General features: G+C 40.1%; 1 protein-coding gene across 5 annotated transcripts in view; it reads left to right on the top strand.

The window, feature by feature from the left end:
* Positions 1 to 24,960, top strand: part of Fer (FER tyrosine kinase) — a 305,523-nt gene that overhangs the window by 211,945 nt on the left and 68,618 nt on the right. For all 5 annotated transcript variants that reach the window (XM_055628366.1, XM_055628367.1, XM_055628368.1 and 2 more), the window contains one exon: positions 24,290 to 24,413. In XM_055628366.1, coding sequence (XP_055484341.1) covers positions 24,290 to 24,413 — 124 coding nt within the window. The remainder of the gene's footprint in view (positions 1 to 24,289; positions 24,414 to 24,960) is intronic.

The raw sequence follows: 24,960 nt of genomic DNA, 5'->3' as shown, positions 1-24,960 counted from the left end.
ATTTGCAATAAAATGTATATTTTAATCTACACTGAAAATTAATTACAAAAGGAGACAATATATTTTCTGAGTTTTTGATACTTTGAAGTTATTTAGGGATAAGAATGTGAGCAGTAAGCAAAGGAAACAGCAGACCGGGTGAAAACGTGTCAAATAGATATATTTGTGAATTGATCAACATACTATCCAGAATTGATTTTGAACTCACAGAGCACAGTATCACAAAACCAAGAAATCTCCTTTAAAATTAGCACATGGATCTGTTATTTCTGAAAGATCATATGTAAATGGCCAACTAATCGACAAAAAATGATCAACATTACAAAGTGCAAATCAAAGCTCGATAAGATACTATCTCAGCCTGTAAGTTAGAACTAGTCATTATCTATGAAGCTTCTCAATACTGAAGGGAAAAAAGAACTACCGTATGGCTCAGCCATCTTACCACTGGGTATGTGTCCAGGGGAATGAAGTATCTGTTCTGGGAGATGTCTCCACTCTCTTGTTTATTGAAGCAAAGTTCATAGAAGCCAAGAGATGTACTCAACTAAGGTGTTGTTCATTAATACACATTTAATATGTGTATTCTCTGTATTAAGTTATAAAAAAAAGATGAAATCATGGCATTTGTGGGGAAAACTAGGACAGAACAATAGGACATTATGGCAAGTGACATAAGCTGGACCCAGAGGACATAGAAGTAAAGAATAGTAGAGTGGTCAAATTGTTAATCTCTTAGAAATAAAAATGTATTATAATTTAGTGGTTACATAGGTAAGTAAGCACTGAGCAAAATAGTCACTTCATAAAAAATTCTTTGAGTATTTTATGAGCACTGTGTGTTGGATAGTCAGCTTCACACAAGCTCAAGTCCTCTGAGAGGAGGGATCTCACTTAAGAAAATGTTTCTATAACTGTGCTAGAGACAAACCTATAGGGCATTTTAATTAGCCATTAATTGCGGAGGGCCCAGAGCGGTGCCAACCCTGGATTGGTGGTTCTTAGACACTATAAAAAAGCAGGCTGAGTATACCATGTTGAGGAAGCCAGTAAGCAGCACCCCTCCACGCCCATCAGCTCCTGCCTCCAGGTTCCTGCCCTGCTTGAGTGCCTGTCCTGTCTTCCTTTGATGATGAACATTGCTGTAGAAGTGGAGGGCAAATGAACCCTTTCTTCCCAAGTTGCATTTGGTCATGGTGTTTCATCACAGCAGTAACAATCCTAAGATGCAGTGTCTCAGAACTATATTGAAACTTAAACTTAATGTGAACAGGAAGAGAGGTCAGAGTAAAGGAAAAGCAATAAATTATCATGGTGTTCTAATGTCTGGAATCTAGAGTTGCTGGGTGCTAAATGCTGTATTAAGTGTCATTTGTTGATAACTTGATAATTATTTTGATAATTAATTTAATTACATTCATCCCTTCCCTTTCCTCTCTCCAGTCCTTCTGTATACACCTCCCCACTATCCTTCACATTCATAGCCTTTTTTAAAAACTAATTGCTGTTGCGTGTGTGTGTGTGTGTGTGTGTGTGTGTGTGTGTGTGTTTTCTAAATATCTCTTGTTCCCACTTTCCGTAGTTGCCCATAGTACCTGTATAGGCTTGAGGCCTTATGGGCTTTTCTCTCTCCAGTTTTACATGTGCTTGTTCAGCTCATATCCTTGTTAAGTCATGCGGGTGAGACTTTGTGGGTGTAGCTTCTGATAGTGCTTGCACACACCATCTTACAGCAAACTCTTTGATTTTTTTTCCTCTATTCCACCATGTTCCCTGAGCCTCAAGTGAAGAAATGTTTTATAGATATATCCACAGAGCTCCACAGCTCTGCATTTGATTGGTAGTAGATTTCTGTAGTGGTCTCCATCTGTTACAAAGAAGTTTTCATTATGAGATGTGATGCTATACTTCTCTGTAGGTATAAGGACAAATGTCTGTAGATTTTTGTTAGGGATTATGATGATTTATAAATCAGTGATTGTAGATTCTCCTGTAGTAGCCACAACTTGACTGGCAGGTGTTCAGTAGCAGGCATGGCCTCCCTCTTGTTGATTAGGTCTAAAGTCCAATTAGTGTTTGTTACTGGCAAGAAACTCATGCCACTAAGGCACCCTTAGGGTTATCTTACCACGTGTCATTGATGTGGTTCATAGGCCTCATAGCTGGGTAAGACTCCCTCCTTTGGAAGCTTCTGGTACCTCGAAAGCTAGTCCTCAGGAAGGGGCCACGTGGGTCCGTTTCAGCTCAGAGGTCTCCGGGCCCTGTCTGAAGGGTTTGGTGTCTTCACCTCTAGAGAGTAGCCAAGGGTAACTCCAGTTACTTGGTTTGGTGGTGATATTTGTATTCTCAGTGGTACTTTGTGCTCTTATAATTATGGCTTCATATTTTTCCATTGTCTTTCTGTCATGCTTATTCCTCTCTTCAGCCTGAAATTTGTTTCCTGTGTTTTCTTTAGGTTTGGATTGTTGGCTATAGTTTTTTAGGCTGTTTATATCACAGAATGCTTTTCTTTCTTCTTCATTTCTGACAGATAGATTTCCTGGGTTTATTAGTCTAGGCTGGCCATCATAGTGTCTTAGGACTTGGAATGCATTGCTGCAGGCTCTTCTGGCTTTCAAAGTTTCACTCAAGAAATCAGCTGTTATTCTGATTGGTTTTTCTTTGTATGTGACTTGAGTTTTTTTCTGTTCAGCTTTCAATATGTTTTCTTTGTTTTATATACTTAGTGTTTTAACTGTACAATGCCATAGGGTTTTTCATTTTTGGTCTTGTCTATTTGGTATTCTTGTGTACTTGTATCTGTATCATTCTGTCTTTCTGTAGTTCAGGGAAGTATTCTTCTATGATCTCATTGAAGACCTGGTTTGTGACATTGACTTGGGATTCTTCTCCCTCATCTATACCTATAATTTGAAGGATTTGGGTTTGTTTTTTTTTTTTCATGGTGTCCACATTTTCTATGTTTTTCTTTCCTCTGTTTTTGTATTTTTTATGTTCCTTGCTTACTTGGTCTAGATCCTCTGTTTTTATCATTCAGTCCTCCTCATATCTTCTCCTTGATTCATTCTACTTGTAAATTTTTCCTTTGAGTCTTCTAGTTGGGCTCTAGGGTTTTTCGATTTCATCTTCATTTCAACTTGAGTTTCATTCTACGTTTCTATGTTGGTAAAATTCAGTTCTCCAGTCTTGTATTGTCTTCATATTTCTGTCAGCCTTATGTTTTTGTTTTCTTGTTCATCACTCATTTTATTCACCTTAAACTATTTCTCCTTGATTTAGCTTTGCTATTCCTTTCTGTCTGTTTTTAATTACTTGAATTCTTTATGGGGGTTTTTGATGCTCTTTTAAATCCTTTTTTTTTTTTTTTTTTTTTGGAGTTCGTCTCTGTTACATGACTGATATGCATTTTGACAGGAGTAGTCAGTTTTGGTGAGAAGATACTGGCTTGATCTTTCATGTTGTTGGCATCACTGCAATGAGCTCTGGGCATGTGGACTTCTTTTGTTAGTTTTGAATTTATTCTGGATAAAACAGGTTGGGGAAGAACAGAAGATTGGGAGCCAGTTGTATCTAGAGTTTGGGAAAGTCTTTGGTGGAATGAAGTCAGGTGGGCAGAGAGGTCTGGACTGGTATTCTACAGGCTGTGCTTTCTGTCCAGGTTAGAGTGCAGGGGCAGATGGTTCTGAACGGAGAAGCCTGATATGACTGAGGATTGTTCTGTGGCTTCATGGATAGGTGAGAGGGTTAGATGTGTGTCCCTAACCCTAGTGCCCCTCTGCACGAGGAAAGGGAAGACCAGACTGTGTGATGCTCTGCTTGTGAGACCCAGCCTAAATCCCTGGAGGCAGGCCTGCGAACTCTGGGTGTGAAGCAGGTTGGTGGGTGCAGGGCCTGGTGGACGCCTAGAGATGACTTTGGTGCAACAGGAGGTTGCCGGAGTAGGCTGGGTCACAAGCTGTGGGAGAATTGGGTTGTAGGGGGTTACTCACCAGGCTAGACCCTGGAGGAGGATGTGGGGGTCTGAATATAGAATGGACTATGTGAACCTCTTGATGTTGCTATGTTGCTAAACTCATATATCTTCATCCTACAGATAGAATACTAAAGCACACAGAGACAAACCAAGTTGCTACCCAGTATGCCACACTTTGTAATCAGAAGTATACTCAATTTAAATCTAACTGTCTTCTAAAGCCAATTTTCTTAATTAAAACACTGCTTTAAACCAAGAGTGTGGTTGGCTTGTCAGAGACACTCTTAAATATATTCCACAGGGTCGCCAAAGTTGAGATACAGAAGAATTTCTGAGGTTGGTGAGTCAAAGAGAAATCTAATCAGCTTAACCAAATTCACAAGTAAGCACAGATTTAAAACCCCACAACCTGGGATGTACAGTTATGCGCAGCCCTAACCCTGGGCAGCCATTCACTGTGCATGCGGAGTTCTGTGTAGTGCAGTGAATATAATTAGTTTTACATCCTTTCACTGAAGTGAGATTGGAGGTCATGAAAAGCCCCAAAATACTATTTAGAATTTCTATAGAAGTAGAAGTTGCATAGGCAGCCTTTCAGAACCAGTTTATTTCCAGTTGTGAGGGCGGGTTGGAGTCTCTGGCATGGATTACTTTCCAGGTATAGTGTGTTGTAGATTATGTGACAAGAGCTGCGAGCAGATACTAGTTTTTCCACTTAGCTTTCACTGATGCTAACACATACAACTTGATTAAACACTATGGACGATTTTCAGGAAGTTGAAACAGAAATAAGATTCAGTTGGAGATTTACTTAACAGTATATATATATACTTGTATCACACAGCTAAATAATGCCTGAACCAGGTATTGCTAATTTAACCAAAGTAAGTTTTAGAATTTTATGTTTATAAATAATCCTCCATATGCCACCTTCCCAGATTCTTTAGCTGATCTCTGATCTTTAACCTACTGTCATTTGTCTTTTCTTGAAGATTAACTTTAAAGATTATGACTATGTGAGACTTAAGAAAATTCAAATGCAAGAACATACAGCTATTCCACTATTCTGCCTGCTTGCCACCTTTGTATTTAATGAAAGTATAATATGTTAGAGCTCACTTAAACCTTATCCATCCATCAGTCAATATTATGTAGAAAACCATGTAACTTTGGAATGTAGTTTCTACATCATTCTTGGGCTAAAAATACTTTTAGCAATGGCATTTGCTTGTGGGTTTTTTTTATCTTTTTGACATTTTCTTTTACCCCACCTAAAAACATATCTAATTAAACACGATTATAAATAATTTTAATTAGAGATTACTATAAAAATATTTGTAACAAGGAAGAATATTAGTTCCTTTCAGTTTGTAGTATTGTTTTCTTTTCATATAATTATTTTGGATTCTCCACATTAGAAGGAGAGAGTGTGTGTGTAAAATCAAGTACATAAATACATTAATTATTTTAGCCTGTGTTTTCAGAACAGAAATATGGAAAACAAATTGGAAGCTATGTTAGAGAGGTCTACTGACTTACTTAATTTTTTCACTTGAAACTTCACCAAGCTCCTGTTCAGACTTGTGGAGGAAAGATGTATAGCACTAATTTTATGCCAGTTTTTCTAAGCATTTATTTTATCGTAAAGTCAGGCACATATCAGGAGGATTGTAGCCAAAGAAAACAGCAGGGAATAGAGCTCAAAACAGGAAACCATTACCATTTCAGAAACTACACAAAGTTCCTTGTGTGGTGTAGCTCAATAAGGACAGATCCTTTCTGTGATACTGCCAGCACTGAGTCAACTTTACTTGTCCTTTCTTAGTCTCATAACATCAGCTTTCTGTGGCAATGTTAATGCTCATTCTGAATGAGGATAATCTGTCTACTTGTAAACAAAGCTACTAGCAGTCCTGTAGCTTTGTTTTCAAAGTAGAAATCCAGCTTAAGTTCATAAAATAGCACTAACAATGTCAACACCAGTAGCACCAGGAGAGCAAATATTTGTGTAGTTCTTACTGTCAGGTACCAGTAAACACAGATAGTGCTGAGCTTCTCTGAGGAAAAGTTAAGCTCAAAACTTGGATTCTAAGTTATTCTAAGTTATTTCAGAGAGTGTCTGATTGGGACAACCAGCCTTGTTCACATCTCGCACACTGGCCACTTTTCACACTCTTTCCCCTTTCCTGCCTTACGCTATCTCTAGCATCACTGGAGTGTTGTTACCAGCAGCCGCTCTCAGACAGTGGGAGGGAACTTGTCTAAGGGAATCATTTAGAGATGGAGGTCACAGTGTTGAAGTGTGCTTAGATTGTTAGACCACCTTGCTTTCTTGCTATGTAAACTCCCCACATCCTTCCTCACTACTTAACCAAATACCCTCTTATAATGTCTTAACATAAAATAAGAAAATACTGTATTCAGAATAATTTCCTAAAATGATGATCATATCTTAGTGGAAATTACTTACTGAACGTAGACAGTGGATTGACTATCTATTTATTAACTTGTAGACATCCTAGCTGGCCTAGAACTTACTGCATAGACCATTCTGGCAGCATACTCTCAGAGATCCACCTGTCTCTTCTTCTGGAGTGCTATACTATAGGCAGGTACCACCTGCTAATTTTCAGGGGGTTTTTTCATTCAAATTAATTTAAAAGATGGTGGTTTGTTATGGGTGTGTTGCCATTGCAGAGCCTGCTGTTAACCTGATAGAAGCAGCCCATGCTGTGAAGTAGCTCCCTCTATACTGCCCTAGAGCCTGTTGCCATTGTGTGCATTCCTGCCCTCTCAGTAAGCTCCTTCAGCTTGTCTTTGATAAAGCATTTGACTGCATTTCTTCCTGCACCCTCCCCCACAGAGCCGTTAACTACTGTGCATATGTGTGGGTCAAACAGTGTATCTGTAGCAAAAAAAAAGGACCACAAAACTAAACTTCTTCATATTTACAGAAAGGGACTTTAAACACATATGACTTTCTTCATTCCATGGAGTAGTGAAGTATTTCTATAATTTCCATTTTATGAAAGAAGAAATTATCAATCAGATGGCTTGAGCTCAAACCTCAAATGGACCAGCCTTCACCCAGCATCAGCTAACATGTTAATTAAAAGCCCACAGGTGGCCCCAAAAACTATAGTGCGCCACAGTGCTCCAGCAGCTGTATGAAAGTCACCTGAAGTGTAACACTGCAAAATGAGGAGTAGTAAAGACTACCGTCTCTTCCCGCGCTATGAGCAGTAATGAAGGTCTTAAGAGTATGGGCTTAGAATCTAAAAACTGTCAAGGTATTGGGAATCTGAAAATGTTATTTATAGACAATAAGTGTTTTATTAGTTCAACATTAATAAGATTTTTTGCCTTTCATGGGGAAGAAAGCTATTATCCATCTAACTCATTTAATATTATATTACTTATACATTCCAGTCTCACGGTAGTTTTTCTGTATTGTCTCAAAATGAATAGATATTTTATTTTCTTTATAGTCTTTTGACCAGATAGATTCAGAGAAGCGACCTGGCTCACTACTGTCCTTTTCCTCGAAGCTCTTTTTCAGTAAGAGGAGCGGCCTCTGGCTGCATCTGCTCACTGGTTCTTTCTGCAGACCCTCTTGGCAGTGCAAAAGAGAAGCTGAACCCTGCCTCAGCATAGATGCTGTGTGGAGCTGCTGACATGCCTGAGGGTTTACTGCCCACATGGTGTAGACAGTCACAAGCTGGGGGCAGGAAGGAGCGCCAGGAGTTGCTTTCTCAGGCTTCACTCTCCTACAAACCCAGGAAACCTAAACAGGGGTCGCAATCAGATATCCTGCATATCAGATGTTTGCATTTTTATTCATAACAGTAACAAAGTTACAGTTACAAAGGAGCAGCAAAAATAATTTTATGTTGGGGTCACCATGCCGTGAGGACCTGTATTAAAGGGTCACAGCGTTAGGAAGGGTGAGAACCACCAGTCTAGAAGTTTATGTTCCCAGCACATTTGTATAAGAGATCCGCAGTGCCTTGTTGATTTGCTTATTGATGTGCACTGAATTTTCTCATATTTAAACATTATTAATATTATCACCCTGTGACTTATCAAATCTATAAGAGAAGATCATTTTTAAACATAATTCTTATTAGCTAACCTTTTTTTTTTTTTTGACAAAAAAAATGTATCTAAAAGAGAAAGAACATAGACAACTTCATTTGTTTTCTTAACTTGTTCTTATACATTTCCAGGCCATATTTTGTATCGTGTGTGTGTGTGTGTGTGTGTGTGTGTGTGTGTGTGTGTGTGTGTGTGTTTGATGTGTATGTGTTCATTCACACTTCCAGGCCATATTTTGTATTGTATATATGTGTGTGTGTGTGTGTGTGTGTGTTTGGTGTGTGTGTGTTCATTCACACTTCCAGGCCATATTTCCATATTTTATATCGTGTGTGTGTGTGTGTGTGTGTGTGTGTGTGTGTGTGTGTCATGTGTGTGTCCACTTCCCCACTGGCTTTTGAGACAAGAGTCTCTCTCCACCTGGAGCTTACTGTTTCACTGGCTGGCTGGCCAGCAAGCCTGATACCTGCCTGTCTCTGCCTCCCGGTGCTGGGAGGGTGTAGCCATGAGTCGTGTCCAGCTCATCCCTGTGTGCTGGGGACCCAGACTCAGATCTCCGTGCTTGCACAGCGAGCACTTTATCCAGGGAGCTCTTTCTCAGCCCTAACTCTAATTATCCCACTGAATGGCAGATTCAGTGATGGGAATTCCTTAAAGATAAATTTTATGCTTCCCCTGTCTGGCTCTCCATCAGTAGTAGGTTCCAGGACCAAGAACAGAATTCAGAATGTACTAGGTCTGTTTTATCTCATTATTTGAATAGCAAAGACAAAGTCAAAATTTAGAAGATACTGTTAAGTGGCTCTGGAAGTCTCCTGCTGTGCTGTACCTGGAGAGGAATGAGGAGGGAAGAAACTGCTCTAAGAGAGAAAGAAGACTTCACAGCTCTACCAGAATCAGCAGGAACAAACCAACCACAAGCCACCCACCTCAGTCTAGGGACCATCCAAGATGGCTGGTGAAACTTTTTCAATTTTTCCCCAGTCTGACTATCTTATGGTGCAGTGTTCTATTGTGCAGCAGCCAGCACGGCCAAGGGTATCACAAGGGCCTGGAAAGGAGGGTAAAGGTAATGGTGGACAGAAGCACAGCTCTCTTTCCTGTCAAGAATGAACAGTTTTTATTCTTCCCACTGCTGTTTATATATTGTTTAGATAGCTACTCGAGATAGTATTGCAAGCAGAGCTTGAACAAACAGTTTCTTTGACCCCCCCCCCATCTGATTTTTTTTCTTCCTGCTTTCCTGCCCTTGTGGCCTTGTTTTGCCCTAGGGAACAGTCCTCCTAGGCTTTATCTGGAGTGTGCAGTTTTCCTGCAGTCTTGGGGCCACATCTGGGTCAGGGTTTGTGCTTGAAAAAAGAACTGTACACCATCTGGACCAACTGTACCCTAGCTATTTAATGAACTGAAGAACATAGCAATTATCATTGTAGTTTTTCGTAATTGTTCCTGGCAGTAACAAAATATTATCCACTGTTAGCATAGTTGGAAGTCATATAAATGGTCCTGTGGCCATGTCAGTGCAGATGCCATGGTCCAGTTCCAGATTGAAGGCATGGTAGTGAGACAGGGAGATGGTACCCAAGAAAAGTTCATTATATGAAAGAAACCTACTGAAAGCAAAAGATACTGTGTCACAGTAGACTCTGCAGAGTTCTAGATTAGCCTTTCGCCTGTAGAACTGCCCTGAAGCATGGCTGTCAGGAGGTGTAGCAGACCCCCTGCAACTGTAGTCTCTCCCAATCCTGACCTCTGTCTCTCCATTGCTCTGGGAGCTTATGAACACTCAGAGCACACGTGCTTTTGCCAGCATGTGCATGTAATCAAGTTTACCTTGCCTCCCATGCTCTGTGTTCAGAGAGTTGTAGGTTAGTCCATGAATAGAGTAAGTTTCAAAAACAATGAGTTATTTTTACTCTCCAGCAAATTAAGAAAGGCCTGCTTATACATCATTTTCATCTGATGTCTAATCAGACATGTCATTACTTGGAAAATAGTGAACACTCAATAAGAGCAGATCTGCAGCAACTTGAAAGGTCTAATCTCATAGCTTTTCATGGTCTCGCTGTGGCATTTAACCTAGCACTTTAGTGAAAACAGTTTCAGATGCTTATTTGCATATGATGTTGTACAAAGTGGCTCACCAGTCTGCACTTTCTAAGATGAAAGAAGAATAAAATGCACTGTGGGTGTGAGTGTGAGAAGGTCACAGAGATTATAAATTAGTAAAAAAGTAATAAATTAATAAAAAATTATGTAAAGGATTAATGAAATATGTACCATGTGAAAACGGAGTTCTGTAGGTGAGGAAGGGGTGAGTTATGCATTATTCATTTTAGAGTTGAGAGTATTGGTGTAAGTTACCTTTGCTGAATGAGAAAGGAAGTGAGGCTTAAAGAATCGAAGCCTGATAAGCCAGAGAGTTAGCTCAGAAAGTAAAGGCGCTTTCGACCAAACCTGATGACCTGAGATCAATCCCTGGGACCCAGAAAAAGAGGACCAGTTCCCGTAAATTGTCCTCTCACCTTCACATATGTGTCATGACATATGTATAGCCCCTCACGTACACACACAATAAAAAAAATGAGTAAATTTTTAAAGAAAAGAATGAAACCTGAATAAGAGGAATAAGGTAACTGTCAATCTGTAAAGCAAGATTAGTCCATTTGTCTACTAGTGCCCATGACTTACAAAGAAAGCTCCTACCGATCTCAAAGTATATGGTTAAGAGAAACGGTGCAACATCACAGTACAGGCCCAGTGGCAGAGGCAAAGAGTTGAGTGTACAGAATAAAATGTGCACCATCAGTGGAGACAGACGACGGAGGGCGTGCACCGTCAGTGAGATGGGACTTTATGCAAAGAGCTCAGCATAGAACTGGGAATGCAGAGACCTGTTAAATCTCCTGCTTTCAGTTGAACTTAGTGTCTGCCTAGAGAATGGACCTGCGAGCTCAGTCATTCTAGCCTAATGTCATTAGGTAATGCATGAACTCCAGAGAAACTGGACAGTTTGCCCAAGCTCCCAGAACTTATTACTGGCAAAACTGGAGTGAGGATTTACATGGTAAAATTTATATAGTAAAATCCTATTTAAAAGCACATAGAGTTATTTTTATTTAATTTGAATATTAGTACATTAACAAGTCTTTAAGTATTTGTTCTGAGAAAAACATCAGAATAAATTAATCTTTGCACACTGCACCTAGGCTCCCTGAGACCTGCATTCTCAGTGGGCAAGAGTGCAATGTGGTCTGTGAGAGCTGCCTTTATGAAATGTATAAACTTTAAACCTTGGTGGTAAACATGTCATATTTATTACACAGACAGAGTGCATTGTTGTTTTTAACAAAATCTCAATCTCAGTAGTTTGTTTTTATCAATAAAGACTCAGGAGCCAGATGCTGGGGTGAAAGCCTACTAGCTGAGAGAGGCAGAGAAAGAACCCAACTGACTCTCCTCCTTAGTCAACATCCCAAAAGGCATCAACTCCTTCCCCATGCTGTCTCAAAAAACCCTTCAAACTGAAAGTCCCTCCCGTCTACTTCCTGTACATCTCTCTATCCATCCTCCTGACTTCCTCTTACTCTCTATGGTTTTATCCTATGTTCACTCCCTGTCAACTGACTGCTTGCTCCACCTCTTGACTATGGTTGACTTTATTTAATCCTGTTTAGCTAAGCAGAAAGCTTGTGGAGCTGAGCCATACCACAACTAGAAACAGGTTTTTTCCCCAGTAAATAACATAGTCCTTGGGTTCACCATGTGATATCCTGCATCAGTACATGTGCCAGGTAGGCACGGCTGCCTTTAGACAACTGTCCCAAGAAGAGAGCCACCCCAGAACCCCACACTATAGCACTGTCAGAAGAGCCACGGGTCCACGGCCACCTTCAAAATTGTAGCCCCACTAACATGCTGTGGCAGCCTGTGAGAACCTTCAGCAGGTTCCGGATATGCGTCAAGATATGAGAACTGATTAGCACAGGCTGACTGGGTCCTTAGCAGCCAGACCCACCACAGTGTCCAGAGTCAAAGAAGCTTCTCGGTCCTAATGGTGCAAGTCTGGTTGGACCTGTTGAGTTGTGAACTTGCTGGATTGGCACAGTTTCCCTTTCTTCTTGGCTTGTCTCCCTTTGGGATGGCTTGACTCACCAGCATATTGTAGAATCACCTCACTGAAGTCAGTCTCACACCCAGCAGTCTGCCTGCTGTGAATTGGACCTTGACTTTGACTCACATGATTGACATGGTAATCCAGGTGTGATTTGGGGCCTTTTCAGACTGATAACTCAGGCAAGTTAAAAATTCAGTGGTAGCCAAGCGATGGTGGTGCACACTTGTAATCTCTGTTCTTGAGAGGCAGAGACAGGGGGATCTCTGTGAGTTCGAGGCCATCCTGGTCTGCAGAGTGAGCTCCAGAACAGCCAAGACTACACAAAGAAATCACGTTTAAAAAAAAAAAAAAGTGACTAATTTGGAGTGCTGTATTTTATATCTGAGAAGGATGGAGTTTTAGAGGCCACGAACAGAGTACTGTTATTTTTGTGTTGTCGATGGCATGCCAGCTCTTCAGGAGGCAAGTGATTGGTGAGAAGGTGACACTCTGTTGATCAGTGTTGGTGAGCAGATAATAGGCTTAGAAAAAACCTTCTTTGGTCCCTTCTTTCCCTCTGTTGTTCCTGTTCTGAGGGGCCACTGTGTTAGGAGCAGGCCGTGCCTGCCCTCTCCAGATGCTGAGCTTCTGAGTGCTTTGATCCTAGACTTCAGCCTCTAGACCAGAAAAATAAACTTACACTCTTTATAAGTTACCAGGTCTCAGAAATGGTGTGATAGCAGCACACACAGAGTAAATATAATTAAGAAATTATTCCTGAAATTATAAAACTTGTCAAAAATGTAATTTTTCATGGCTTTTGAGTAGACAGTGGTTTCTCAATATGACACCAACATCCTAAGCATTCTAAAACAGACAACTGAGACAGCATCAGACTGAATGTTCTGCTCAGCAAAGGACACAATTAAGACAGGAAAAGCATCTTGGGAAATGGGGCAAAAGGTTGAAAAACATACCAGATAAGTGATTTATATTTTCAAGAAAGACACCTTCAATAACCAAAATGACAACAGATTGTTTTAAATGTACCTAGAATTTGAATAATCATTTATTCAAAGAAGATGAACATGTGAGTATGCATATGTGCCACTCAACATAGCAGTTCACCTGGGAAATGCAAATGAAAATCACAATGACATGCTATTCACACCTGTTAGCAGAGCTGCCATCAGAAGGCAGCAGGTGTTGGAGGGGACTTGGGAGGGAGGACCACATGCACTGTTAGTGGGATGCTTAAAAAAATTTTTTTTAATGGGAAAAATGAAGCTTTTTTTAATTAAATTTTTATATTAGTTACAGTTTATTTACTTTGTACCCCCTCCTCAATCCTACCCTCTCTCCCTCATCTCCTCTCTGCCCCTCTCTAAGTTCACTGATAGGGGAGGTTCTCCTTCCCTTCCATCTGACCCTAGCTTATCAGGTCTCTTCAGAACTGGCTGCAATGTCCTCCTCTGTGGCCTAGCAAGGCGGGCGGGAGGGGGGAGGGTCAAAGAGCCAGCCACTGAGTTCATGTCAGAAACAGTCCCTGTTCCCCTTACTAGGGTACCCATTTGGAGACTGAGCTGCCATGGGCTACATCCAAGCAGGGGTTCTAGGTTATATCTATGCATGGTCCTTGGTTAGAAATATAGTCTCAGAAAAGACCCCTGTGCCCAGATGTATTTGGTCCTTGTGGAGCTCCTGTTCTCTCCAGGTCATACTAACTCCCCAGACACACTGAATCGGTTAGAAGAAAAAGTGGGGAAGAGCTTAGAACTCATTGGCACAGGAGACAACTTCCTGAACAGAACACCAACAGCACAGGCTCAAAGTGGGACCTCATGAAACTGAAAAGCTTCTGTAAAGCAAAAGACACTGTCATTAGAACAAAATGACAGCCTACAGACTGGGAAAGGATCTTCACCAACCCTATATAAAGAACTAAAGAATTTAAAAAGCAACAAATCAAGTAATCCAATTAAAAAATGGGGTACGGAGCTAAACAGAATTCTCTGTAGAGGAATATAGAATGGCAGAGAAACACTTAAAGAAATGCTCAACGTCCTTAGCCATCAGGGAGATGCAAATCAAAACGACCCTGAGATTTCACCTTACACCCATCAAATGGCTAAGATCAAAAACTCAACTGACAACACATGCTGGAGAGGATATGAAGAAAGAGGAGCCCTCTTCCATTGCTGGTGGGAATGTAAACTTGTACAACCACTATGGAAATAAATCTGGCACTTTCTCAGACAATTAGGAATAGTGATTCCTCAAGATCCAGCTATACCACTCCTAGGCATATATCCAAAAGATGCTCAAGTACACAACAAGGACATTTGCTCAACCATGTTTGTAGCAGCTTTATTCATAATAGCCAGAACCTGGAAACAACCCAGATGTCCCTCAATGGAGGACTTTTACACAATTGTGGTACTTTTACACAATGAAATACTACTCAGCAATCAAAAAAGAGAGGAATTCATGAAATTTGCAGGCAAATGGTGGAATCTAGAAAAGATCATCCTGAGTGAGGTATCCCAGAAGCAGAAAGACACACGGTGTATATACTTACTTATAACTGGATGCTAGACCTATAAGATAGGATAAACATACTAAAATCTGTACACCTAAAGAAGCTAAGCAAGGAGGACCCGGGGTAAGATGATCAGTCCTCACTTAGAAAGACAAATGGGATGGACATTGGATGTAGGAGAAAACAAGTAACAAGACAGGAACCTACCAGAGAGGGCCTCTGAAAGACTCTACCTAGCATTGTACCAAAGCAGATGCTGAGACTCATAACCAAACCTTGGGCAGAGTGCAGGGAATCCTATGAAAAAATGGAGCTGTTATCTGAAATAAATTACTGAAAAACTCGAGGACAGCGCCTTCATGTGACCTAGTCATCCCTTCTGGGTAGAGGCTAAAAACAAGAATTGGGAAAGAGTTTTCTAAGTGGGTATATCAGCATTATACACATTAGTATAAGCATTACTCAGAATAGTAATTTAACCTAATGCCCATGAACAGATAAACAGGTGAAGGAAATGTGACATGTACATTAAGTTGGATATTACTCAGCCTTCTGAAAGGAGATGCACAGCATGAGGGCATCGTGATAAGTGGAAAAAGCTAACCATGGAAAGATGGTGTGCTCTGCTTATATGAGGGGGGTATTGCAAATCATTAGCATCACAGAACCGGGAAGTTAGATGGTATTCCAAGGCCACCCGAAGGGGAGCAGGGCTCTCAGTAATGGAAAAATGAACAGAGTGATGGAATTTGTGGTATTGAACTGTATGCTTAAAAAGTAAGAGAATAAATTTATTATGTGAATTTTACCACAGTAAAAACAAAAACTGAAAAAAGACATTTATGTTTTGTTTTTTCTTTAACACAGACATTCCCAGCTCTTGGCTGAAAAATACTTTAACCTTTGCAAGTATATTAGTGTAATATTTTAGCAGACTGTTTATATTTTATCATAAATCAGTTTGATAATTGAATATATTTCTGATTGTATAAACTATAACAACTAGTGAAATTGCATAGAGGAAAATTAACTAGTTTCCTAATTTTTCAAAATTACAGTTCTAGGAATGTTTTGTAAAATGGTCATTGATGTCACTCATTTGAAAACCTTGATGTTTCTGAAATATCCACCTAGTGACAAATTCATTGAAGACATCTTGAGAATATCATTAGCTTTTCTAAATTAATATTTTACTAATTTTACTCTTAATACTTTTAAATGTAATTTTGGCTGTCTTTTCATCCCATATCTCTTTAAAAACTGATGGAAGGGTCTGAAGAGATGGCTCAGCAGTTAAGAGCACTGGCTGCTCTTCCAGAGGTCCTGAGTTCAATTCCGAGCAACCATGTGGTGGCTCATGACCATCTATAATGGAAACTGGTTCCCTGTTTTTGTGTACATGAAAACAGAGCACTCTTATGTACATTAAATAAATAAACAGATAAATAGATGTTTTTAAATTTTGATGGAAGTTTAAATTTGTACAATTTTTCCTTTTTATTATCAGAAGACTTGAAGGAAGATAAGAAGTTATAGGACCAAAAAGTTAGTAGTTTGGCATCAAAGTAAAGAAAGAATTGTATGCCACAAACAAATGGAGAGGGTGGCAGGGGACTTACGGGCTTGGTGTGTGTTCACCGGGACATGAACTGGTCAATCCATCTTTCTAAGCTTCTGTTTAAGGTTGAAGAAAACAACAGCTTTCTTAGAATGGTGAGACACTCACCTGTTAAAGGTGCCTGCTACCAGGCATGAGGGCCGGATTCCATCCCTAGAGCTGCATGGTGGAAGGGAGAGCCAACTCCTGCAAGTTGTCCTCTGACTTCCAAGTGGAAGCTTGGCTGTGCCTGTGCACAATGCACCAGGCAAAAGGTGACTTTTAGTAGTGCAGATGGAATATGGCGTGCCCATGCACATATGCGTAAGTAGTGATTTTTAATGGTCCACATGATGGCATGAGTATGTCCATTCACATATACCCTAGTCAGTAAGTGATTTTTAACTGCAGTATTTTTTTGTGAAAAAGAAAAGTGCTATATATGTCGAAAGTAGATAACTTGAGACCTCAATCGGCCAATTTTTTTCATATATAGTAAATTTTGAGGCATAGCATCCACAGCACCTCTGATGTAACTGCCACGTATCAGAAAATCATCCATTTACAGAATATACAGGGACAAACTTGACCATTCTCTGAAAAAACGTTACTAACAAAAACAGTCAAAGATCTGAGTTTTGTAATATCAAAATCACTATCCTGAAAATACCAGACAAGTAAATTCAATGTCCTTCTCAAGAGCATAAATAGGCTGCAGGGGATTGCTCCCAAAGGCCTGAGAGATCTTCCACCCTGGGGGCTTGTGACAGGTGACTAAAGTTTCTCTCCTAGCTGTTGACATCATGCCTGCCGGAATTGTAGCTGTCCCTTGAGTAGGAGCTTAACAGTACTGTGAAGTGTGCCATTATTTCACAGACTCAGAATCTAATACTGTCAGTGTATGTTCTCAGAGCTAATCTGCAAATGAGAGAATGGAAAGGATTCTGCTATTCTACAGTCCTAATAAGGCAGCCCTTTAGCAACTTCATCTGAGCAGGCTGGTGCTCACAGGGGAAGCCCACACACTCAGGGCCGCCTTTCAGAGCTGACCTCCATCATCTGTAATGAGCTGCTCAGTAAATCCTTTAAAAGAAGAAAATGCAACCAGGAAATCTGCTAGACTCAGGAACCCACCTTTTGGTTTTTCAGTGTTTGATCTTTGCTTTCCACACCTTTTTGTACTGAGCGTTTGTAGAGGCCACGTTCTAATCCACTCCTGTGGACAGTTCATAGTGTGACCTGTGGTCACCACACTCAGCAGTCAGCACCCACTTCCAGCTAAGCCCACTGTGCTTAAGCCGCCTCCTGAGTCACGCCCGCATGCCTCTGTGTTCACTGGGGCCATCCTCCTGCTCAGTGTAACACCCATTCATTCTGTGATTCGTGAGCCAGCATTCACAGTTGATGCTTATTGGTAAGTGTGGATTTTCCTTATTGTTGATAAAACTCGGGATTCTCATCAGTGATGGCTAAAGAAAAAAAATTCTTAAAAACAAGAGTTCTAGGTAATAGGAGACAGATACCTGACACCCATGCAAAAAGCTGGACATGGTTGTGCATGCCATAACCTCAGAACACTGGGGACCATGGACACAGGCAGATCACTGGAACTCACTGGCCAGGCAGTCTTATCTGAACCAGTGAGCTCCAGGCATAGTAAGAGAATGTCTCAAAAAATAAGGTCGGAAGCAGTAGCAAAAAGTACCCCTTGTCAATCTCGAACCTGCACATACATGCATACACAAATAAAAATTCTAAACAATTACTTAAATATGCCTCAGTAATTTAATATTTGCCTTGAATATGAGTTTATTTTTTAAATAAATAACTGAGTACAACTAAACCAAGCAAACTTTTCAGAGAGCAAGTTAACATTCTAGCAAGAAGGATGCTCAATTATGTGTTTTCAATATCACTTGGAACTGGTACCTCTTAGTAATCTTTGAAGTTATTTGCAGATAATAATTAAGATTTCTCTTTGACTCACTGACAAGTCATTAGTAATATTGGTACTCCTTTTTCTTCAATTACAAATTAATGTTATTTTTGTTCACATGATCTGAGTTTAGGTTAAGTAGGCTCAGTTTCTGAGAGCTCCACCAGCAACAGAAAAACAGTAAGAGCCATGTTTCATGTCATGGAGTTTTAGAAATACTTGTGAATGCTGCTGAAAATGCTAGCTTTGTATTCTGTGTGTGCAGATGTTAAGCTATTACATTGTTAACGTCTCAATTAAGTGTTCTACTTACCCAAAGCATTGGCTATGCTATCCATAATTAATCCTCAAATTACCCTTTAAATATGATGTTTAAATATTGTACCTATTAGACCCCTTTAAGTTAATACTACAGAAGATATATACAAAACTTTTTTTTGAATTTTATTTTTTTCTTATTAGTTACATTTTATTAACTCTGTATCCCAGCCATGTCCCGATCCCTCATTCCCTCCCAGTCCCTCCCTCCCTCATCTCCACCGTGCCCCTTGCCAAGTCCACTGATAGGGGGGACCTCCTCCCCATTCATCTGATCCTGTTTTATCAGGTATCTTCAGGACTGGCTGCAAAGCTCACAAAACTTTTTTAAAGTTCACTTTATTTGCAAAATCTGTGAGCTTGGGGCAGAGGGATTTCCTCAGGCAGGATGTGACCAGCGACTCCTATTGTCAGGAGTTCTTTCTTCATTGCACTCTGTAATTGCCTGTGTGGTTGATTGGTTGGATGGTCTTTTATTTGTTTTGCTTCTTTCCTTTCCTTTTTTTTTCTTTCCTTTTTCTATTTTCTTTCCCTTTCCCTTCTCTTGTCCCTTTTCCTTTTTTTTCATCTTCCTCCTTTTCCTTCCCCTCTTTCCTTCACTGTTCTTTTCTCCTTTCCTTTCCTCCCTTTCATTTTTCTTTCCTCTTTCCTTTCTTTTCTTCCCCCTTTTCTTTCCTCTTTCTTTTCTTCTGTCTTTTTTTCCTTTCCCCTTTCCTTTTCTTCCCTCTTTACTTTCCTTTCTTCTTTCTTTTCATTGACAGGCTTTCACTGTGTGTCCCAAGTTGGTCTCAAACTTGTGGTTTTTATCCTTTGTCTCCTAACTGCTAGAATCACATGAGTGTGCATTGGTGAGTGCCAATGTAACTGGCTCCTGTGACACTTTTTAGATGCCAAAGGTTTTGTCCTAAGATATTTTTTGTTTGTTTATCCGCTGGTGTATTTATCAAAACAAATATTTCCAATATTTCTCTAGTGATGAAACAAAATAAAACGCGGTTTCTGTCTTCTTCCAAGCACACTCTGGATTTTCAGTGGGCTGGATGTATTCCTGGGACTAATATCTCTGGACTAGTCACTTTGGCAGATGCAGGGACATCATTGTTTGGGCTACAACAACCTAAGACTGCCATCCTGTCAAAGGATGGAGTAATCCCATCTAAAGCAGGGCGGTGGCACAGTCCATGAGAGGAAATGGCAGTCCATGAGAACAAAACAGGTGGTACACAACCAGCAGCTGTGGCTGCTGTGGCTCCTTCCTCTTTTATGATAATAACTTCAGCCAGAATAACTGTGCTCTATATCCTAGGGCGTGCCTGGTGCTGTAAGTACATGTTTAGTAATAGATGGTGTTAGAGACACCATTTGTAGAACTTTAGGGAAATTATAGGAAGGACTCAAGGTTGTATGGGTTAATGAAGCCTAGATAGTATGATTTGTGTATCCATACACTTATTCATGCCAGGGTTTCTCCATAGTAAAACAGCAGTTGCTATTGAAAATTCATTAAACACTGTCTTGTAAATCCATTATCACTGTATAATCCTATCTGCTTTAATGTGCAGTACAGTCACAAACAGGCCTTCCTGTGACAGAACTATAAAAGGGAAGTTACTTACCTTCTTTTGCCCACTTCAAGCACAAACTATTCACTGTAACATATGGGACTCTATGCCATGTGCATTCAGATACAAATGTATAGACACATGTACATATTGTATATACATATATGCCACATAGTGTATATTACATATAATGTATGAATATTGTATTATCACAAAGTCTGAAAGGTTTTTGGAACTTGGCACTCAATGGAATAATTGAGTGATGATAATGATAATAATTAAGTTGAGAGGAAACAACTCCACCCACTGTACTAAGCTCGCACTAAAAGCTAACACTCTAAGATGTCCAGTTCCTTAGTTACTGGTATTAAGAAGTGTGTAAGAGGAGAATTTTACTGGCCTGAGGCTAAATTATGCTCTGGTCATCCTAACTTCAATACCATGCTCTACTCCATGGGACATTTATCACTTACTTTGTGATTCTGTTTTCTTTTGGCTTTTTTAAGTTAACATATCAACTAATGGGTCTCCTTGTAGGATTTTTGTACATTGTTTTATTTCATTGTAATTCATGACCCTCCCCAATCCTTACTATTTCTCTCTTGTTGGTTCCATCTCTACCCCTTAAACATTCCCGTCTCTTATCCACAGTTACTACATTACCTCCCCCTTCTTCTCCCATCCCTTAAGACCTCATCTTCCTCGTTGTGGGCACCTCTCTCCGTTAATGGCCTATAAACATGGGCTGTTCATTTGTAAGCCTCTGGTGTCTAGTATGTACATTGTCCCCAGTTAAACGATAACTACATTTTCACCACTTCTTTCACGTTTATATAGAGATTTATTTTAGGAAGCTTTTACAGCAGTAAGCATTCATATGACCTTGTCAAGAAATCCTTGTGCTATTTACCCCTCTCTGTTACTTTCAAAGCTTGAAGTACACTGTGTTATGCAATTCTGGGTTGTTAGAGTGCAGGTGAGAGATGTGATGTTACTCTGATAGATTTTTGTTTATGGGTGAGAGCTGTCCGTCCCTTACAGCTCCTACTATTGGTTCTTTGCTGTGGAGTGCTGCCATCTCCACTATAAATGGCATATGGAGATATTCCCTTGCCATGTCTACCTAGGGTTCTTTCTGAATGCTCTTGTATTTCTTTGTTTACAGGGGTGACTTTTTATCTCTTAAGTTTGGGGAATTTTCTGCTGTAATTTCACTGTGTAGGCTCTTTATACCTTTAGTTTTTATCTCACTCTTTATGTTAGCCACTACATTTGTTTAGGTTGACCATGTTGATCACATGATGTGAAGACCTTGGGTGGTATAGAAATGTTTGGTTTTCCTTCCCCATTGCTGAAGTTTAAGTACAGAATTCCCTTGACCTTGTCTTCTATTCCTGATATTTCTTCTAGTTAGTCAAGTCTATTTATAATATTGTCTTTTTAAATTTGGTTCATTGAGTTTTCATTTCATTTTTTCCTGTAAAATCTGGAATCGTGATTAAATTTTTCTTTCATGTTGCTGATTTTTTCATTTTTACTGATTTTCTCATCCCCCCTCCAACTTTTTTCTCTCTCTAGTCAGTGTTTCTCACCACACTTAAAATTGAATTAATCTGCTTGTTTATATCCTCTTTCAGGTCTTTGATCAATTTTATTAGTAAATTTTCATAACTTTTACCTGGCATTATATCTATTTCCATATCTATGAATCAATAGCAGAGGAGATAAATTCTTCTGGAGGAGTCATGTTGTCTTGCTTTTTTTTTTCAATGTCTTATATCTGTTGTTTGGACATCCTCAGTGGGTTGTGTTGAGGATCACCTTGTTGGGCAGCCTTCTCGTGGGAGCCCAGTCTGTAGTACTGCCCTATCAGGAGAAAGCAGACTGATAGAACAGCATGGCCAGCTTGCACTGTCTGAGGTAGATAGTTTTTGAGCTGAAGGCATCTCCCAAGTATGTGGTACTGTGAGAAGCAGCCACAGCATGAGGTCTGTCATTTCAAGGTCATTTCAAGGTATGCCTCACCCTGCTGAAGGGCTGCAGCTGTGGAGATGGAGAGTTTGGGGCTCTGAGACAGTAAATGGCAGCCTCAGAGCTGATCCACTCACCTGCCCAAGCCTCAAAGCTGTCAAACTCTAAAGCGTATTCTCGGTGGATGAGATTTATTCTTGGCAGCTATAGCCAGGCCACCTTTGTCTTACTTCATGGCCTGAGTAGCGCCTCCTGTGGCCTGTACTCGCAGCTTGTTGATGCCTGCTCCTCCAACACTACTCAGCTTCTTCCTAGGAGTGTCTCTTGCTCAGGCTGAGGCAGAGTACAGTGGTGCTCCTGTTTTGTGGTTGTTCACAGTTCACAGGCCTCCATGATAGCTCAGTTTAAAACAGTAGATTCTCTCTAGATAGTCCCCAGCTCCTACCCCCATCGCAGCCTTAACCCTAACCGGGTGACGAAATGGGGTGCCTCTCCAGTGCTGATCCCAAAATCACTGCCTCACCGTAGCCTGCATGATGTCTGTGAAATCTGTGAACACACACACACATATACATATCATGTGTTAATACTTAAAATAATAAAAACAAATCTTCAAAATGAAGAGAAAAGCTGAATTGTCTGCCTCTTAAGTTTATTTTTAAAATGTAAAAAGTCTATTGATTTTTCTAAGTGGCCGACAAAACATGTGTAACATGTAATTTGTGCCTAAGAAGTAAGAAAGGGGGAATGTAAGTAGATTTAGGTGGGTGTTTATTTTCTAGTTGTTAAGAAAAAGCTACTAACTCTTCTCTTGTAGAGTTTTTCTATTTAAGGCAACCTAAATCTCCAGCAGAATGTGAGAGGGGTTCAGGGAATGGCAGCTGGTGGAATAATCCTTCTTTACAGTTTGCGCTATCATAAACAGGCCTGATAGAAATTGAATGGTTGTTTCTAGGGTCCTGTGTTCAAACATACTTTACCATCTGTTCGATGCCGTCAACTATAAACGATCTGCAAAAGGAAAGAGAAGCCATGGCTGTAGCAGTCTTTTGAGAGGGGTGGGGACAGAGGCGGAGCCTTGGCCTGGCACGTGCTGGGGGAGGGGCAGAGGAGAGGAGAGTGGCCTGACTGCTGCAGCAAGTGCCAGCGCAGCAGCTCTGACAGGGTAAGCTGTGCTAGCGCAGCGCGTTAGGGGCCCGTCACAGCTCCAGACAGTGCACAGAATGCACTCTGCTCGCCAGGGCCCAGGCACGCCTTTTGAATTGTAGACGCCTCAGTCAAGTGCTGGACTTCAGTTTCATTTCACTTCAGTTGAGCTACATTTAAAAAATTATGCTTGACTTAGCTGTCAAGAACTTTTGAGGATATTTGGGACAACTTAAGATATGAGTCTATTTTTCAGTTCTAAGTTTAATTAAATCTAAATGTCAATTAAATATTTAAAATGAAATTTGCTTATAAATTATCGTATTTTTCAAGATTTAAGATATTTTGAGATATGGAAACGATATTGTTAAAATCAATTTAACTTTTTTTTTAACTTCATAAAATGAGCCTAACTGTAAGTTTTAAATTACTGTTTGTATTGTAGTATGTCGTGGACTATGGCGGTTAAAAGGGCTTTTCTCAGACATCATTGGAGGATGGAAAGATGGCTAGGCTGTTAAGAAGTTGGGTTCACATCCAGAAAAGCATCAGGGGCTCTGCCTCATTCGCAAACAGGCAGAGTAGGTGAATAACACACTCATATCAGAATCATAGCCTGCATTTGTTTTCTCTGCCTATATTTACACACATGGTATAGTTTAAATAGTTTTACTTTTTAATAAGTCACTGAATCTAGAAATTCATACCTTTTAACTTTTTGTCTAAGCTATATTTATGTTATTTTATTTTATTAGAGAAAATAAAATTTCTTAGCCAATGCCAGTAAAATAAATGAATGCACATAGTGGCAAAGACATGTGTTTGTCTTTGAGTATATGTGACTGACAGGTCATGGCTTCTGATAGTAACATGCTTGACCTGTCTAGAACAGTGATGGCACTGCTTCCTGGGATGGACTATTTCCATGTTTCTTTCACCCTCAACATAGGAAACTGGGACAAAAGCACAGAGCGTATAGGGCTTCTAATAGTATAGAAATACAACCTATGACTCCCACCACAATTTTGTCTCATTTCTCTTCATCCATTCCTCTAGGAGGCGATTTCCTGTCCTTTCTGAGGAAGAGGAAGGATGAAATAAAGCTCAAGCAGTTGGTGAAATTTTCCTTGGATGTTGCTTCTGGCATGTTGTACCTTGAGAGCAGAAACTGTATACACAGGTGAGGAGAAACTGTTAAAAGCATTTTTGAGTACAATCCTAGAAAATGAACACATTTTCTGTAATGCTGTAGTGAATTCCTTTCATAAAGTTTACAGGTTGTTTTTTTATGAAATGGAAGCATTCTTGATAGCTTTACCTTACTAGAGGTAAGTACCTAATTAGAAAATGATTTAACCTCTTAGAGTTTGCTTTATTGTAATCATGAAGAGCTTGGCATGGCCTGCGTTGAAATCAGAAAATGGCTTTATGTGTTGCTGACTGTCATTTTCCGAAATGTACACACTTCTATAAGAATGATTCTCTGTTGTTGTGTTGTTTTCTTGTTCTTGTTTGTTTGAAAGAGGGTCTCTGTAGCCCTGGCTGCCCTGGAACTCACTCTGTAGACTAGGTTAGCCTCAACTCAAAGAGGTCCACCTGCTTCTGCTTCTGCTTCCTGATTGGTAGATTAAAGAGGTGTGCCACTATGCCCAGCTATAACAATAAATCTTAACTGTGAAGCTGCCTAAGGGTAAAGATGCCAAATGTTTAATTCAAAGGGAGTTTTG

Source organism: Psammomys obesus, unplaced genomic scaffold (assembly GCF_907164565.1).
Source record: "Psammomys obesus unplaced genomic scaffold, mPsaObe1.curated_primary_1811, whole genome shotgun sequence".
In the NCBI taxonomy this organism is placed as follows: Eukaryota; Metazoa; Chordata; class Mammalia; order Rodentia; family Muridae; genus Psammomys; species Psammomys obesus.
This window is presented reverse-complemented; position numbering and strand designations above follow the sequence as displayed.